Consider the following 17755-nt stretch of genomic DNA (forward strand, 5'->3'; position numbering starts at 1 on the left):
GAACCACCATCAGCACAAAACTACATTACCAGAACCAGCTTCAGTACAGGAATACATCACCAGAACCACCATCAATGCAACAATATATCACCAGAGCTACCATCAGTATATGAACACAACACCAGAACCAACATCAGTACAGAAATACAGTATCACAACTGCAATCAGTGCAAGAATACATCACAAAAACCATTAACAGTATAGAAATACATCACCAGAACCACCAACAGTCCAGTAATACAGCACTAGAACCACCAACAGTATAGAAATACAGCATCACAACCACCATCTGTAGAGGAATACATCACCAGAACCACCATCAGTACAAGAATACAACACCAGAACCACCATTAGTATAGTATACATAACCAGAACCACCTTCAGTACAGAAATACATCACCAGAACCACCATTAGAACAGCAACACATCACCAGAACAACCATTAGTGCAGTGATTAAATGTAATGTCAGGTCAGCTCCATATAAAATTGTGTTACATGAACCTACAACACCCAGTATGACCTTAACAACAGTGAGGAAATACTGAGAATTATGGTTACCAGCCATCATCAGACTGCAGCCCACACATGAATCACAGTGCTGATGACACACAGTCAGTATCACAACTAAACATTTGCATACAGGTAACTTATAAGTGCCATGTTTTATCATTGGAGTAGCTATCTTTCTTTTCTTTTTCATGTTGTCCAGATGCCATGATAACTTTTCCCACAGCTCGTCCCCGCAGATCTCCCTCTTCTAGGGTCTTCTGCGTCACATTTCACACGTATGAAAACAAGAGCGTCATTATTATGCACCTGAATAAAAAATATCTGTCCCTGAATAAATAATTGACTCTCATTTAGAGTATACAAAAATCTTCCAATTTTTAGCCAGAAAAAAAAAAGTATATTTTCTATCCGTATGGCTATCCTTTCGCCATGAATATATCCATATTTTACATCCTTTTGCAATCCACACGTCATTCATTTTTCACGCATCAGCGGACAATAACATTTAGCCTACAGTATACAGTTTCAATTAATATTTGTGGATGCACGAGTCAATGAAAAAGAAATGTCGCGAATATTCCACGCGACGCTATGTCGTTCTTACAGGAGCGCGAAGGTATTTTGCGTAAGCAGCACAGATTATCTTTTCAGTAGAAGTTGTCTAGAAGTCCACGGGGAGTTGCCCTCGCCCCACAGACAGGATGAAGATACAGAAAGGGGAGTGTGCGGCAGGAATTCGTGCTGCCTAGGGGAGTATATAGCTGCCTTCGAGCAAGTAGCTGTCAGTCCATGGCCAGGAGCTGCTCCCTACACTGAGGCATCAGGTGAGTGACTGGGAGGAAACGCTTCTAGTCTGGGGTCACTTTTACTATTCTGCTTTTTGATAACTTTATACTTGTGCTAACACGTTCTTCATACTTCTTGTGTCTCACTCTTATCCGGCAGCTTCTATAATGTAACTTCTGAACAGCCAACGTTCTATTTACCAATATATTATTATTACTAGGTTACTATTATATGAGTACAATGTGGCCATAGAGTTGAATAATTTCTAAACAAAGAATGTATTCTCCTCTGGTCCCACTCCGGCACATACACGCGTCATACATATCATTTTAAGGGACGCCACTCTGTATCAGCAGTCGTTATGTGTGCGACTTTACGGTTAATTACCTTCTGTTTACAAAACATACATATAGCTGGTAAATTGCCTATATTATTTTTATCATATATTTTACAATATATATGTTATAATATTTTCCAAATATTTTAGATACAGGGCTAAGTCTGTATTATGAATCTTTGCAGAAGAATGACCTAGCTATACACACTTTATTAAAGAAAAAAACTGAATACGGATGTATTGATTGAATAGCAATTCCATAACATTTTCTTATTATCATATTTGCCATCTATTTTTTGGTCATCTAAAAGGAGCCATCTCGGACTCTTGGAAGCGTTGGCTCTGATGACACCTCTCCTAACGCGGCTCTTCCAGAAGGTTTCTTGTGCCTCATCATTAGAGAAAGCTGTGACCCCCAAACGCACATTCAGGGGAGGGGAGCATAGGGGCTGTGGAAGCTTCATTAAGGGTGCAGAACCTGAAAAAAGAGAAGATGGTTATGGAAACCGCTTTCAATGGCACATTGGTTAATGTACCTCCAAGATAGACACCTACAAAGATGGCGAATAGTTGTTTTCTGATCATTACATTGTATGCCTGTTTTACAAATATCTGTACCTGACACACACTGTAGAAAATTGCAATAGATTTTTGTTGCATAATCTGAGATCAGCATAATGTAGGGGCAGAGACCCTGATTCCGGTGATGTGTTACGTACTGGACGGTTTGCTGTAGTGTTAATAAAATTCTTGTTTTATCAGCGGGGGATTATTACTAAAGGACTAATAAACCTGAAGCCAACCACGCCCCCACTATTGATTGCAATCTTCTGCCTATGCACTGTGTTCACAGAAAGTTGCGAATCAGTGGTGTCGGTGGAATTATGCAGAGCTCTGTATTCATTTTTTTTCTCTGCTGCAGTTCTCTGAATACTCAGCTCTGTGTAATTCTACCCATACCACTGATTGGCAGCATTCTGTGTACACTGTGTATAGGCAGAAAATGACAATTAGTAGTAGGGGCAAGGTTGGATTACCTGGCAGCAGGTTTATTACTCCTCTAATCTCCTACTGATAAAACAAGGATCTTATAAAGACTACAGCAAGCAGTTCAGTAAGTGACACATCACTGGAATCAGGGTCTCTGTCTCTACATTACACTGCTCTCAGGTGAGGTTGCAAAACTTGCTTGCAGTTTCCCTTTAAAAAAAAGGCAGGCATCATCAGGGTCAGTTATTGGGATGCTGAGGCCGATAACAGAGAATACCAGCTTGTACCTTTGTGATAAGTCAGTAGCTTTTTGGCAGCAATAAATCTTGCTCTACACAAAACAGAAATGTCAGAAAAATTGCAAAACAATCACAGAAAATGTAACAGATCGTTTAAGTGAATTCTAAATCTGAGGATCTCCTTGGTGCCTAATCCTCGGATACATCTCAGATGTGTTGGGTTATTTATCATTTTGGACAGTTACACAAATTCCCCTTATGTCCCTGCTTTTATAGAACGCGGAATTTCCCACCGCTGAGTCATGTGACCCGCTCTAGTTTCTCTTTCGGACTGTGACTGTGTTTCTGTGTTTTCAAACCCCCTTGTGTTTTCCTGAACGGCAGCTCAGATTCCAGGCAGCATAAGGGCAAACTCCAGCCGGAAGATTGTATCAAACTTACTTAAAAGTCACAATTATAAGACCATTTATTATTATTATTATTATTATTATTATTATGGTGATCACTAGAATTATTGTCGCTATCACACATGGACAGATGAGAAAGTGAATGCCTTAAACATTTTGGACTGACACAAATGATTTCGCTGTCCCGGCACTGTAATTCAATATATCGTTTTTCAGCATTTATTGTGGTGATTTTGCAGTCAAAATATTTGACTTTAAAAAATATTTCTTTAAAGGGTTGTACAAGATAAATGAAGAGCTGCCAATATTGTTAGAAATATGAAATAATATATAATCACGCTCCAGCTAAAGGAGTTATCCAGGACTTTTTCTTTTTTTTTACAATATGCTAAGGACTAACAGGGAGGCATCTGCCTGTTGTGCCCGGCACAGACCTCTGCCAACGTAGAGCAGTCACAGACCGCTCCTGCCAGCAATTCAGCTGCTTTCACTGATGCCATTTTGCCAGAGCAGATACTTCTCTTCCTTTCTGCTATGTTGATTGGGCATGGCTGCCAGCGTCATGCTGATAGGCAGCGGGGAGCTGGCTGTCAAACTGCGGGAAGCTGGCTGTCAATCAGCATGATGTCAGCAGTGACGCCCCTTGGACAAAGGAGCTCGGAGGAAGAAGAGTTGCGCTGTGGACATGGAGCAGCTGAATCCTTGGCAGGAGCGGACAGTGTCGGCGCCGGGCACAGCAGGCAAGTAGCTGCCTCTGATACCAAGTACCTGCCAGTTAGTTTTTAAAGGGATTGTCCTGTCAAAGCCGATAAGTATGCAGTCACTTTGTGAGCCTGCAGACTTATGAATATCCTCAGTGCAGAGTGCGTGCGCTGGGTCGATTCATAACTCTGCAGGCTCACAAAGTGACTGCACTGTGCTCTGCGGGAATTTGCCCATTTCAGACCACGGAAAGGAGGGTGTGTATGAGTTATGTATACTCCAGGCCAGTGGGTGAAGGCTTGTTCCATACACTTGTACTTGAACGAGGCTGCGCCCCAACTAGTGACATGGCCGGCCAGAGGGCACAGCCGACTAGAGGGCACGGCCGGCCAGAGGACACAGCCGACTAGAGGGCACAGCCAACTAGAGGGCCCAGCCGACTAGAGGGCGCGGCCGACTAGAGGGCATGGCCGACTAGAGGACACAGCCGACTAAAGGGCATGGTTGACTAGAGGACACAGCCGACTAAAGGGCACAGCCGACTAGAGGACACAGCCGACTAGAGGGCGCAGCTGACTAGATAGCGCAGCCGACTAGAGGGCACAGCTGCCTAGAGGACACAGCTGACTAGAGGGCACAGCCGACTAGAGGACACAGCCGACTAAAGGGCATGGTTGACTAGAGGACACAGCCGACTAAAGGGCATGGTTGACTAGAGGACACAGCCAACTAAAGGGCATGGTTGACTAGAGGACACAGCCGACTAAAGGGCATGGTTGACTAGAGGACACAGCCGACTAAAGGGCATGGTTGACTAGAGGACACAGCCGACTAAAGGGCATGGTTGACTAGAGGACACAGCCGACTAAAGGGCATGGTTGACTAGAGGACACAGCCGACTAAAGGGCATGGTTGACTAGAGGACACAGCCGACTAAAGGGCATGGTTGACTAGAGGACACAGCCGACTAAAGGGCATGGTTGACTAGAGGACACAGCCGACTAAAGGGCATGGTTGACTAGAGGACACAGCCGACTAAAGGGCATGGTTGACTAGAGGACACAGCCGACTAAAGGGCATGGTTGACTAGAGGACACAGCCGACTAGAGGGCACAGCTGACTAGAGGACACAGCTGACTAGAGGACACAGCCGACTAGAGGGCGCAGCTGACTAGATAGCACAGCTGACTAGAGGACACAGCTGACTAGAGGGCACAGCTGACTAGAGGGCACAGCTGACTACAGGGCACAGCCGACTAGAGGGCACAGCCGACTAGAGGACACAGCCGACTAAAGGGCATGGTTGACTAGAGGACACAGCCGACTAAGGGGCACAGCCAACTAGAGGACACAGCCAACTAGAGGGCACAGCCGACTAGAGGACACAGCCAACTAGAGGGCACAGCCGACTAGAGGACACAGCTGACTAGAGGGCGCGGCTGACTAGAGGGCGCGGCTGACTAGAGGACACAGCCGACTAGAGGGCGCGGCTGACAAGAGGACGTGACCTTGCTGCATACAAGTGTATGGAGATTGAGGCCAAGCCCACTGCCCGGGGGTGTGTATAACTCATACTTACCCTCTGGTTCTGGGTCTGGAGGAATTCCTAAGTTTTCAGTCACAGAGAGCGACTGCAGACTTATCAGTCTCTTTAAGCACAAAGTATAACAAACATGGATAACCATTTTACATGGAAGGGTGAGAATATATTATTTCATAATTTTAGCAGCATTTGTGCCTGTGGGCAGATTTTATTAAAAAAAAGGGCAGGAAAAAGATGTATTCTAGAGCGCCGTTCCTGTGGCAGAGGATGGTTCTTTTCAGCTTCACGATATTTCAGAATATGGAGGGTCTGTAGGTCGGTAATACTGATGTGTAACAGCTCAAGCTGTCGTCATGAGGGATCTGTGCCATCAACACATTTGCAATGACATATTGAGCTATAGTAATCCGTGGATACTGACTGAGGATCCTCGAGTATGATACTTCTTTTCTGTATCAAAGATGTTTGTCATGATTATGAAGTTTCCATTTACTGTGTTTGGCAAAACGTCTGCGGACGTGTGACAACAAGAAATGATTAATTATATAAAGACCTGAGAAATCAAATTATTTCTATTTAGTCATAAAACCTTTAGAACCAGTGGAATCAGAATGTAAAATATCCTGAGGGTAGAAAATACCTGCATACCATAATAGCAGAGCGCACGCGTTATTACACATGTATTCTCGCCTGCAGCTATTTCACATGTACGGAGTTAACACCGGTATTAGGCAACAGCAGATATGATTTACCGGGAACATCAGACCAAATAATGACAGTGATACTGAGGGTTAATGGATGGAGCAGGAGGGCACATGGCAAGTAAGGGTCGTTAGGGTTAGGGTAGATAATTGACCAAATGCATTATTCTTGGTTATTGGCTCATGTTATATCTCAGCAATTAGTTGGCTAACAAGCAAAGTACTCTTTTGGTAGCTGCCCTCATTATTTATATGATAAAAATATTCATTGTTGGCAAAGAAGCCTCCTGGGTTATTTTTTTTACATTTACGGTGCAATTGTACTTTTTTGTTTTTTTACAAGAGGCTTAAAAACACATAAAAAATATCTCATAATTTAGTTACTGTGTAAATAAAAAAAAGGCATCATTCATAATTGATCCATCAAAGCTTTCTGCTCATTCCTGGTCTCATTACATCTTCTATTATTATTACGGAAGGAGTAATTCTTGCCCCTATGTGTTAATCCTGCCTTATTACCAGATCATTTCCACTTGTGTAATTTCCTAACAGTGATGTCGAAAATAGTGAAAGCTGAAAAACAAATTACTAAAAAGTTGCGTAATTCTCCATGATACAACCAGTAAGACTTTTTTACATGAAACTGGAAAACCCCATTATATTGTTCCTTAGCTAACCAACCAATATGTGACGTAAAGTCGCCTAATTGCAGGTCACATCAGGGACAACAACTTGCCTTAAATACAGGAGGCTGGAAGGACGGAGACCGCAACAATGAAGAAGGTCGGGATACTCGTTCTCATTTCTATACTTCACGTGATCCATTCATCAAGAGACACATTAGTGAAGCTTACCAACAATGGCTACGAAGACATTATCATCGCAATAAACCCAAAGATTCCCGAAAATAAAATGATCATCGAGAATATAAAGGTAAATATTTCATAATAGTCACCACTTTTACAGTATACTTGTGTCTATGTATATCCTATATTATTACCAGACATGTGGAAATAGTTTATGATAGGAAACATTTCATTTGCATTGGTTTTTATTTGATTTTTTTTCTTTAGAAAATGGTAAAGGAGGCTTCTTCCTACATGTTGCAAGCTACAGAAAACAGAGTCTTTATTAGAAGTGCAAAAATTCTTCTTCCCAATACCTGGGCCAGTAACAGCACATATGGCAGGCCGAAAACAGAGTCTTATGACAAGGTAATTCATATGCAACATATTATCTGTAAATCTGATCATGGAATTCTGCATGACTTGCAATACCAGCTCAATATGTAAAGTATGGGAAACCTGCCCATATCATGTTACTCTTATACAGCCTTCAATATTTATTGATGTACTATTTTTATAGCATCTTAAAGAAGCACTCATCCTCCCATCAAGGTTTTTATCCTCTTGATATATTGCAGTCATCATATTATATAGCAATGTGTACTTACAATTGCTCATTTTGCCTTTCTACCCAGTTAATTCTTCTCTTTTTTGTGCTCTATGTAAAACCATGAAGTCTTTTTTTCCCTTCATGAGTCATCCCCCTCTTCAATTCCTCCTGACCCATCTTTTCCGCTCCTTCCCCTGCCAGGGTCTTTTGAAGCCATGTAGAATTGTAGTTCTAATGATGACTCATGCAGGGAAACGAGATTTTCTGTTTCTACATAGCGCTTAGAAGGATTCAGCTAGTCTGTTTTTAGTCATGTGATGTCACAGACCTTATGGAAAAAAGAAGAATTAACTAGGTACAAAAGGCAAAATGAGCAATTGTAAGTGCACAGTGCTATAAAATATGATGATTGCAATATATTAAAATTATACAAATTTTGATGGGAGGAGTGCTTCTTTAATGCAGAACATATAATGCATTCATTCCTGAATATAGATAACACTCTTCACTTTAGCACATGTGCAAGCCTAATGCTGGCCATACCCCCTAGGACCCCCATACAGTTTAGATCAAAGTAGGCTAAGTTCGCAGGTTTCAGTAGAACTGATTGACCATCTGATGAGCATGAAGGCTTCCCGACTCTCCCCCAAGAGATGATGTCAAGGAAAGGATGGATCAAGTAGTTGGAATTGCAATGTCCGATCCTGAGGTAGGCTTCTGCCAGAGGGTTTTGCTTGGCTGAGGCAAGCATCCATGTGTATGGAGAAGTTGGGAGAGTTAGCTGTCTGCTAAATTCCCTCTAAGTTACCTAATGTGTATGGCCAGCTTGAAGAAATCGTCTAATGTAAACAAGTCATCATCACTCCGCAGGATTGGGGATAACTTGCAGATAGGTGATGTCCTAACATTGGGACCCTCACCAATTAGTAGAATGGGGAACTTTTATTCCCTATAGGGAACTTTTATCCCAGTTGCAAAATGGCGAGGAGGGTCAGATGCCTGACCACTGAGAACCTTTAATTCTAGATGGCGCTGCCAGAAAAAGCTGAGTGCAGCCCAAAAGGGAATTAATGGAGTGGCAGTCAAGTATGGGCCCTGCTCAATTCTTACAGGGATAAAAAGTGCCCTGTTCTACCAATCAGTGTGAATCTGTAACATCTGTGGCAAAACTCCCTTTGGCTGCTCCTAAACCTGGCGCTAGAGGTTGTGGCGTGGCACTGGCAATGCTAGGCAATGCAAGTCCTAGTACTGCTGGGGCTTGTGCCCATATAGTCAGTTTTTCCTGTTTTTCTTCTGGGTCCTTAGTAGTCAATAGTAATGACACTCTACCTTTGATTTGGACATCCTGGTTTGGAACTTCTTCCTGAATATTCTTTGCCAGCCAGTTTCTTCAGCACGCTATCTCATATAGGACAGGATCGTAATGTTCGGACCTGCACCAATTAACAAGTTAGAATTCTTACTGGTGCTATCAATCCCTTTGAAATAGCTGTCTGCTCGTTTATCCGAGGGTGCACCCACATTGCATTGAGGCACCCGTTCAGTTTCCTCACCGAGGCATATGTCCGAACCCCTCGCAAAATGGGATTCTGATGTATACGCCGACGGGGACGTAGACTGTTCCCATAGACGTGTACGCCTACTGGAGGTGGATACCAAAACGTAGTGGACTGCATCTGAATGTCTGCCTCCAGTAGGCCCAAAAATGATGCACAGCAGAGCACATGTTGGCTCTGCCGGCACCATTATAGTCTATAGCACCATCGGTGCATCCCGTTTTGTGGAGGTTTTGGATGTATGCCCGAGGGGGCCAGCAAGCGTGTAGCTAAACGCAATGTGAAAGCATCCTTAGTTCTCCCATTCACACACATGCAAGTATGTACGCGTTCTGAATACGACGTAACTAATTGTGCCATACACAACCTTGGCTTACATGACCCTAAAGGACCTGTCTGGTAAAAGAAAACATTTTCCAATAACTGACTAGATAATTCTGAGTTCATAGACGGTCTATAAAATCAGGGCCATCATCCATTAGCCATCAGGAGCTGCAAAGAACGGCTTTCATTCTGGAGATAAATCTGTATGTTACGTAAAGATCCCAATTATTTCTTTGTGAATGATGCCATGCTTCTTTTCAACTTTAGTGGTGTTGTAGCAAAATTGAAACCTTGCCGATAAATTCCTCCACATTAAGGAAGGAGAGAAACTGTTAAAGTGGTCAACCCATTGAATACAAATTAGTACCTGGTACTTTAATCTATAAGAAGTCATCTAAAAAGACGTTCTCATCATTCCCACATCTCACATTTAGGAATACATGCACAGCCATACTTCATAACAATGATTATTGGCGTACATGACTTAACACACATTTCTTGTACTTTGTGACCATCCAGTATTTGCACATGTACTTACATTAAGGGATTGTTTTTCAGTCTCCGCCACATGCATAATAACAGTTATCAGATCTTCTTCGTGACCTTTAATTCTTCCGTACTTTAACCCTTACTATTCAAAGGTGGCAGCACTGGTAAATACATAAAGTCATAAAAACTAACAGTTCTCTTCACACACAGCTACTGGATGTCATACACCATAAAATAATACAAAGTGCCACAAATATTGGGAGATTAAAATTCGTAAATTCATAGTCGCAAATCACGTTTTTTTGCTTTTAGTTTCTCATATGCACATAATAATTAAATCATACTTACCAGCTCTCCTGCAATGTCTTGGACACTCTTGGAACAAAGCAAGTTCTCCTGGACACTGGGAAGACTTGGTGAATTTTAAGGGTATGTGCAGGCGATCCGGACCTGGCAGCGCATTGGACACCGCGTATTTTCGTTGTGTCTAAAGCGCTGCTGTCTAATGAACAAAGGTGAATCCGTATGTGATCACTGAAACGTGCGGATTCACCTCGACCAATACATTGTACGGGTGAAATTTATCTTGCGGAGGCTTGCATCTCCGAAAGATAAATAGACATGCTGTGGTCTGGAGAGACGCACCGCACGTCCGTCTCCACGGGTGAGCCGCAGTCGTCTGTGGACATGGGATTTTTAAAATCCCATCCACTATGCTATAACATCTACACAGCGTCCAACCTGCAGCGTTTACTGATCATCTGCACATATCCTAAGGGCACTAGCAAAACCTTCCAGAAGGAAGCAATTCCAAGAGGTTTCCTGTCATCAGGGTCAAGAAATTAGTCAAATAGGCGCATGGAAGGGATGTAGTATGGCGTATGAAAAAGGGGCATGTCATTGTAAAACATTTTTATAGTTATCCCAAATATCTTTTGTAACAGCTACAGGTATGACTTAATGGAGGTGTTTGGTGAAAACAAGTTAACTTATCACCCATCCATAGGGTAGGTGATAACTTATTGATCGGTGGGGGTCCAATCGCTGTGACCTGCACTGATCTTCTTAGAATGGAGTAGCAATGCAAAATACTCTACTGCTGCACCATGTATAACCTATGGGACTACTGAGAGCTATACTTGGCTTCAGGGCCGGACTGGCCATGTGGCAATTCTGGCAAATGCCAGAATGGTCATGGGCTGCCTTGTCTGCTACATTGTTAACAGAATCGGTGTTCTCAAGACACCCATACTTTTACCAGTTGTGATGGAGCACAAAGTCGCTGACTCCATCACTTACTCCAGCAGACCACGGGTATCATTAGAAATATTGGTCTTGTAGTATATCTTGCTTTCCTCCATCCAGTGTAATATTGATATTATATCCCATCTGGTGCTTGGAAGCTCGGGCAACATGGGCCTGTGTGATAGCAAATGCCAGGGCTGAATCCCAGTCTCAGTCCGTACCTGCTTGGCTTTATCCAGCAACCCCATAGAGAATGAATGTAGTGGCGGTTGAGCATCCGGCCTCCCACTCCATTTTGTAACAGAGATAAAAGTGGACCTTCTGGAATAAAAAAATTCCTGTTTTTTCAATCATTGGTGAAGGTCCGACCTTTGGGACCCACGATCAGTAAGTTGTCATCTCTCCTGTGAATAGGTGATAACTTGTTTTGACCAGACAACCCCTTTAAGGGGGAAATCCAGTCTGTGTACACAGACCTTCATAGATTTCCACAAGGCTGTTGCTGCAGGTAAAAATTAACAACTTTGTACATCAATGTAATTTATGACGTATCTCTGTGAAATGACAGATTACTCTGGGGTGAATTTCTTCAAACTCAAAAAACAAATTTATCTAAAAAAGACACTTTACTTTGTCGAAGCTTTGATTCTAATATTCAAAGGTATTTATCATCACTGGGTTTGTGAAAGCAAAACTTGCTAATGGTCTTAAAGATGACACATTTCCTTTGTATTTTAGGAAAGAAAAAAAACATATTTCCATCTTTTACATTTTTAAAATTACAAAAAAGGAAGATGGGCCAATTTTATGGTGAGGATGCAGGAGAGGTTTTCTTCTGATGACTCATCCATGAAGGCAATATTTGTGCAGGTGTCTCTGAACAGTAGAACAATGTACCACCACTCCACAGTCTGCTTAATCTTTCTGAAGGTATTTTGCAGTCAAGCAGAGATTCTGATTTGTCTCTCTAGCAATCCTACAAACAGCTCTCACTGAAAGTTTGCTTGGTGCCCAGACCTTATATTGGCCTCCACTGTTCCTGTTAACTGCCATTTCCTAATTACATTTCGAACTGGGGAAAGAGCAACTTGAAAACGCTTTGCTATCTTGTTATAGTCGCCTCCTGCTTTGTGGGCCTCCACCATTTTCATTTTCAGAGTGCTAGGCAACTGCTTAGAAGAACCCATGGCTGCTGTTTTTTTGGTACAAGGTTAGAAGAGTCTGGGTTTTTAGAAAGCTGGAAAATTTGCATGACCTGGCCTTTCATAACCATGATCGTGAAGCCTTGGCCAAAGTTATCTGAGCATATAAATCTCCGAGGGTGCCCAAACATTTGCATTGGCCCATTATCCTTTTTTGTAATTTTGAAAATGTAAAAAATGACAATATACTGTATTTTTTGTTTGCCTAAAATACAGAGGAAATGTGTATTTTTAACTTTAGGCCTTTTCAAGATCATTTCATCTTCAACTTACTTAACGGTTCACGATAACAATAATTTTGACCATGGGTGCCCCAACTTTTACATGCCACTGTATAATCTTGATATGCACTTCCTGTTTTACATAATACGTACTCTCTTTTTCCTTAAGGCTGATATCATCATAGCCGATCCTTTCATTTCTGGAGATTTTCCTTACACCTTACAATATGGTGGTTGTGGAGAGAGAGGAAAATATATACATCTTACACCAAACTTTATCTTGAATGACAAATTACTGCCGATATATGGACCCAGAGGTAAAGAAAACTAAGTGTATTATTAAATAATGAGATTTGCGTGTCCTATGATAGAGGGAAGTTTTAGATAACGATAAACCTTTTATTATGCTTTCAGGATTCAGATTTTTTTTTGTATGAGTTTATATAAGAGCAGAACTGTCAATCACTGTGCGCTGGTAGGGGTAGCACAGAGATTAGCAAATTCATGCAAGATGAGTTGAATTCTCCTCGAATTTTACCAAAATTTGTGTTCTCCTTAATACGTGCTTTTTGCTATTTGCTCTATGCAAACTCGGTAATATGGCTGCCAGCTGCGGTTGCTATTTTGATGAACTGTAGAGGGTTGATAAAAGATTAAAAAAATAGTCACTGTTACGCCGCTGCCGTTGCCGCCTACTCATACTCACCTGTCTTCGGCGTCCCGGCACGTCTCCTCTCCAGTGGCGTCCTCCTCTCTGCGCTTGCTCCCGGCTTCTGTTGCTCGTCGGGTGCGCGCGCACGCCAGATTCAGCACTGCGCGCGCGCACCTCTAACCTTCCTGGTGGCACTCCTTCCCTCCTCTCTTTTGTCTTGGAGGATCTTCACCCGGAAGTGCCTTGCTGCGTTTGTATGTAAGTTGCTTCCGTCCGCCCCTCTGTGCCTGAAGATCACTTGTGTTGTGCTAGTGCTCTTGGCCTCTCATCTGTGCTGTATGCTCTTTTGTTCCTGTATCACCGCAGTCCTCCTGTCGTCCCTGTGTTACCAGTCCTGTATCATTGCAGTCCTGTGTTTCTCCCACTCCCGTCAGTCTGGCGCCTCTTTTGTTTCCTCCGGTCCCACATAACCTTTTGTCTGTTGCATCTTGCCTCCCCAGCTTCCGTGGTGATAGTCCCTCACGGGCCTACCCCTAACTCTCCCTGTATAGGGGGCGGTCCACCTGGTCAGCTCGTCCGTGGGGGGATCGTCATCACGGTCCATTGGGTCCACTTTCCATCTTTTCCCTAGTTAATCCTCACAGTCACCTCATGATTTAGCAGCTCCACTACACCTATAGCCCACACTTTGGTTCTCTGCCACGTCTTTCTGCTTTCCCCTGTTGTGACTATCCTCTTTGAACTTCTTCACTCTGGGCCGAGGTTTCAAGATCGATCAAGCCTCTGATTGCCCTTGGTGAACATCTTGATGTCACATTGTGTTCAGAGATGGCACAGCACGCAGTGACATTAAAGACCTTCTTGGTGCCAGAAGATCCAGCATAGAGTAAAACAAGCCAAAGAGGATACGCACAATGGGGAAAGGCGAAAAAAGAGGCAAGGTGTGCTGCAATGGCAGTACGTAAAATGAGCAGTAAGAGGAATATTTGCTTAAATTCTATGTTGGTTATGATTAGGGGTCTATAGAGGTCCCAGACCATGATTAGGAACAGGCAATTCGAAAGCATCAAAGTGAATAGAATTTCCCTGTTAAATTTGCATGATTTGCCAAATTTAAATTTTGGTAAATTCGATGGTCTTTAGGTAGCATCTCTTCTTACATCTCTTACCTAGTTTTATACCTAACAACCTTATGTATTTTAATTGCAGCTAGTAGGCTGTAAATCCCCTGTGGGCCGCATGCTTGTACCAACTTCAGTGTGGACCTTGTGTGTAATGTATATGTGTAGACTATACGTGAAAGGAGCCAGTCTGATGTAGACCTGCCATAAAAGGCTTAAAAAAAAGCCTTTTGGAGTAACAGTGTGGGAGTATCGCATAGTCATGCCGTGAGAAGTCATCCAAACGGACTCTTTCTTCTATCTCTCTCGCTCCTCTGTTATCTGTCGTTAGCAGCTGCCGAGCTGCATACAGGATAGGAAAATAACAGGATAGGGAAGTTAAAAGGTAACGTATTACCGAAATGTCTCATAATCAGCTAGAAATATGTAAAAGATTTACTACTGAATTTTATGGGCTTATCGGACTGAGAATTTACTGGTGCTTCACATGAATGGCACTGTGCACCAGATTATAAACTTATTACACTTTTTTTTAATAGACACAACCAGGAGTCCAGTGATAGAACAGCCTGTGTTGTTCTAGAAAATTATGTGTATGAGCACAAATTAAGTAATTAATTTATCTGAGACAGAGGCAATGTTTATAGGAAAAGTATTGGATCCAACCGGGGAGGCACAGTAAGCAACAAGGAAAATGCTGACACACCCTTCCAATAAAATCAAAACCCTTTATTCAAAATTTCTATTAAAAAAAGTGGAACCACGCAGCAGCTTAAAACCTGATGGATCGCCCCCGTCAGGGCAGTGGGGTACTCGGTACCGGGTCCTTCGATTCACAGGGAGATGTCACGGTGGCTGACCCTGTCCGTGGCCCTGGGACGTTCGTGTAAAAGGGAAATGTTTGTGACGCAACCTGTGGTATTCGGTCAGGGTGACCGACGCAGCTTTAAGGGGTCCACTGGAGTGATGTTATGGCAGCTAGATGGTATACCTTCTCACAGGTAAAGTATGTCCCCAGGGCTTCCCAGTGTGTAGATGGTGGTATGGTGAGAGGCGCAGAGAAGAACGAGGACACAAGGTTGCAGTCTCTTTACCTTTACTGAAGACTTCAGCATCCACAGTCCAGGGCACCAGATCACAGGGCAGGCAGAGTCCGGCCGGTTTGGAGGCAAGTCCAGAGTCCCCTTGTCCAGGTGGAAATCAGTAGCCTTCCCTTGCGCTGCAGTGGTGTAGTCCCTTACTACCTATGGCTTCAGATAAGGGTCTCACAGATGCAATGTTTCACTCTCTCTGTCCCCCATATAGGATAGGACAATACCCGCATGACTGGTGACTTGTGCCTGTTTATAGGGTCTCTTAGATAACCCGGCTCTGTAGGTGTCACCGTGCCTCCTGGGTGTAGGGCGGACAGGTAACTTGCAATTAGCTGTCCTGCCGGTCTCTGGAGCAAAGCATAAAGGTCCTTACTCCCTCGGTGTTCCGGCTACCGGGATTCTGCACCTCAGAAGGAGGCAGCCTGTGTAGGGCTGGTCCCCTTCTGGTATCCTCTCCTTTGCTACGACTTCTGTTGTGAATTCTGTTGTCGAACTCCCTCCTGTGGTCGTGGATGGTACTTCGGCGGGTTCTGTCTGTGGGCTCCCTCTGGTGGCTATGAGTGAAGCTGCTGCTTCTGAGGTTCCTCACACAGGTGACGTGGTTTATCCTTTGGTAGGCTTCTCTATTTAACTCCACTCAGATCGTTACTCCATGCCAGCTGTCAATGTTTTAGCATTGGTTCAGTTCGCTCCTGGATCTGCCTGGTGACCTGTCTTCTCCTGCAGAAGCTAAGTTCCTTATTGTTATTTTTGCTCATTGTTTCTTTGTCCAGCTGGTTATCCTGATTTTGTCTTGCTAGCTGGAAGCTCTGGGATGCAGAGTGGCACCCCCCGCACCGTGAGTCGGTGCGGAGGACCCTTTTGCACACTCTGCGTGGTCTTTTGTAGGTTTTTGTGCTGACCGCAAAGATTCCTTTCCTATCCTCTGTCTATTTAGTAAGTCTGGCCTCCCTTTGCTGAAACCTATTTCATTTCTGCGTTTGTGACTTTCATCTTTACTCACAGTCATTATATGTGGGGGGCTGCCTATTCCTTTGGGGAATTTCTCTGAGGCAAGGTAGGCTTTATTTTCTATCTCTAGGGCTAGCTAGCTCTGAGGCTGTGACGAGGCGCCTAGGGAGCGTCAGGAGCGCTCCACGGCTATTTTTAGTGTGTGCGATAGGATTAGGGCTTGCGGTCAGCAGAGCTCCCACATCCCAGAGCTCGTCCTGTATGAGTTTAACTATCAGGTCGGGTGCTCCTAACCACCAGGTCATAACAGTACAGCTGGCCCAAAGTATTAATGCATCTCAATAGAGGGATAAGAGGACTTCTGAGACCATTATTTTTCTTTGCACTGTGTTTTGTCTTTCTTTTCCCCTAGACCTTTGGGTGGTTCAGTACACAGGTGTAGAGATGGACATTCTGGGTCTATCCTCTTGTGTGGATCATCTCACTGCAAGGGTACAAAACATTCAAGATTTTGTGGTTCAGAATCCTATGTTAGAGCCTAGAATTCCTATTCCTGATTTATTTTCTGGGGATAGATCTAGATTCTTGAATTTCAAAAATAATTGTAAACTGTTTCTAGCTTTGAAACCCCGCTCCTCTGGTGACTCCGTTCAACAAGTAAAAATCATAATGGGCTGTGTTTTTACTGTGGTGACTCCACTCATGCTATTTCCAATTGTCCTAAGCGCACTAAGCGGTTCGCTAGGTCTGCCACCATTGGTACGGTACAGTCTAAATTTCTTTTGTCCGTTACTCTGATTTGCTCTCTGTCGTCCTATTCTGTAATGGCATTTGTGGATTCAGGTGCTGCCCTGAATTTGATGGACTTGGAGTTTGCTAGGCGCTGTGGTTTTTTCTTGGAGCCCTTGCAGTATCCTATTCCATTGAGAGGAATTGATGCTACGCCTTTGGCCAAGAATAAGCCTCAGTACTGGACTCAATTGACCATGTTCATGGCTCCTGCACATCAGGAGGATATTCGCCTTTTGGTGTTGCATAATCTGCATGATGTGGTCGTTTTGGGGTTGCCATGGCTACAGGTCTATAATCCAGTGTTGGATTGGAAATCTATGTCTGTGTCCAGCTGGGGTTGTCAGGGGGTACATGGTGATGTTCCATTGCTGTCAATTTCGCCTTCCACTCCTTCTGAAGTCCCTGAGTTTTTATCAGATTACCGGGATGTATTTGAAGAGCCCAAATCTGGTGCCCTACCTCCTCATAGGGATTGCGACTGTGCTATTAATTTGATT

At 43.5% G+C, this 17755-nt stretch overlaps 1 protein-coding gene across 2 annotated transcripts in view; it reads left to right on the forward strand.

Annotated features, from left to right (window-relative positions):
- The first annotated feature begins 1152 nt into the window (after window positions 1-1152).
- The window catches only part of LOC138648041 (calcium-activated chloride channel regulator 1-like), a 55222-nt gene continuing 38619 nt past the window's right edge, over window positions 1153-17755 (forward strand). Inside the window, exons 1-4 of one of the 2 annotated variants that reach the window (XM_069737513.1) lie at window positions 1153-1335; window positions 6929-7149; window positions 7290-7430; window positions 12818-12965. In XM_069737513.1, the coding sequence (XP_069593614.1) occupies window positions 6991-7149; window positions 7290-7430; window positions 12818-12965 (448 nt within the window). In that variant the 5' untranslated portion in view covers window positions 1153-1335; window positions 6929-6990. Of the gene's footprint in view, window positions 1336-6914; window positions 7150-7289; window positions 7431-12817; window positions 12966-17755 lie in introns of both variants that reach the window. The other variant, XM_069737514.1, reaches the window with a different exon arrangement.

Source organism: Ranitomeya imitator, chromosome 8, assembly GCF_032444005.1.
Source record: "Ranitomeya imitator isolate aRanImi1 chromosome 8, aRanImi1.pri, whole genome shotgun sequence".
Taxonomy (NCBI): Eukaryota; Metazoa; Chordata; class Amphibia; order Anura; family Dendrobatidae; genus Ranitomeya; species Ranitomeya imitator.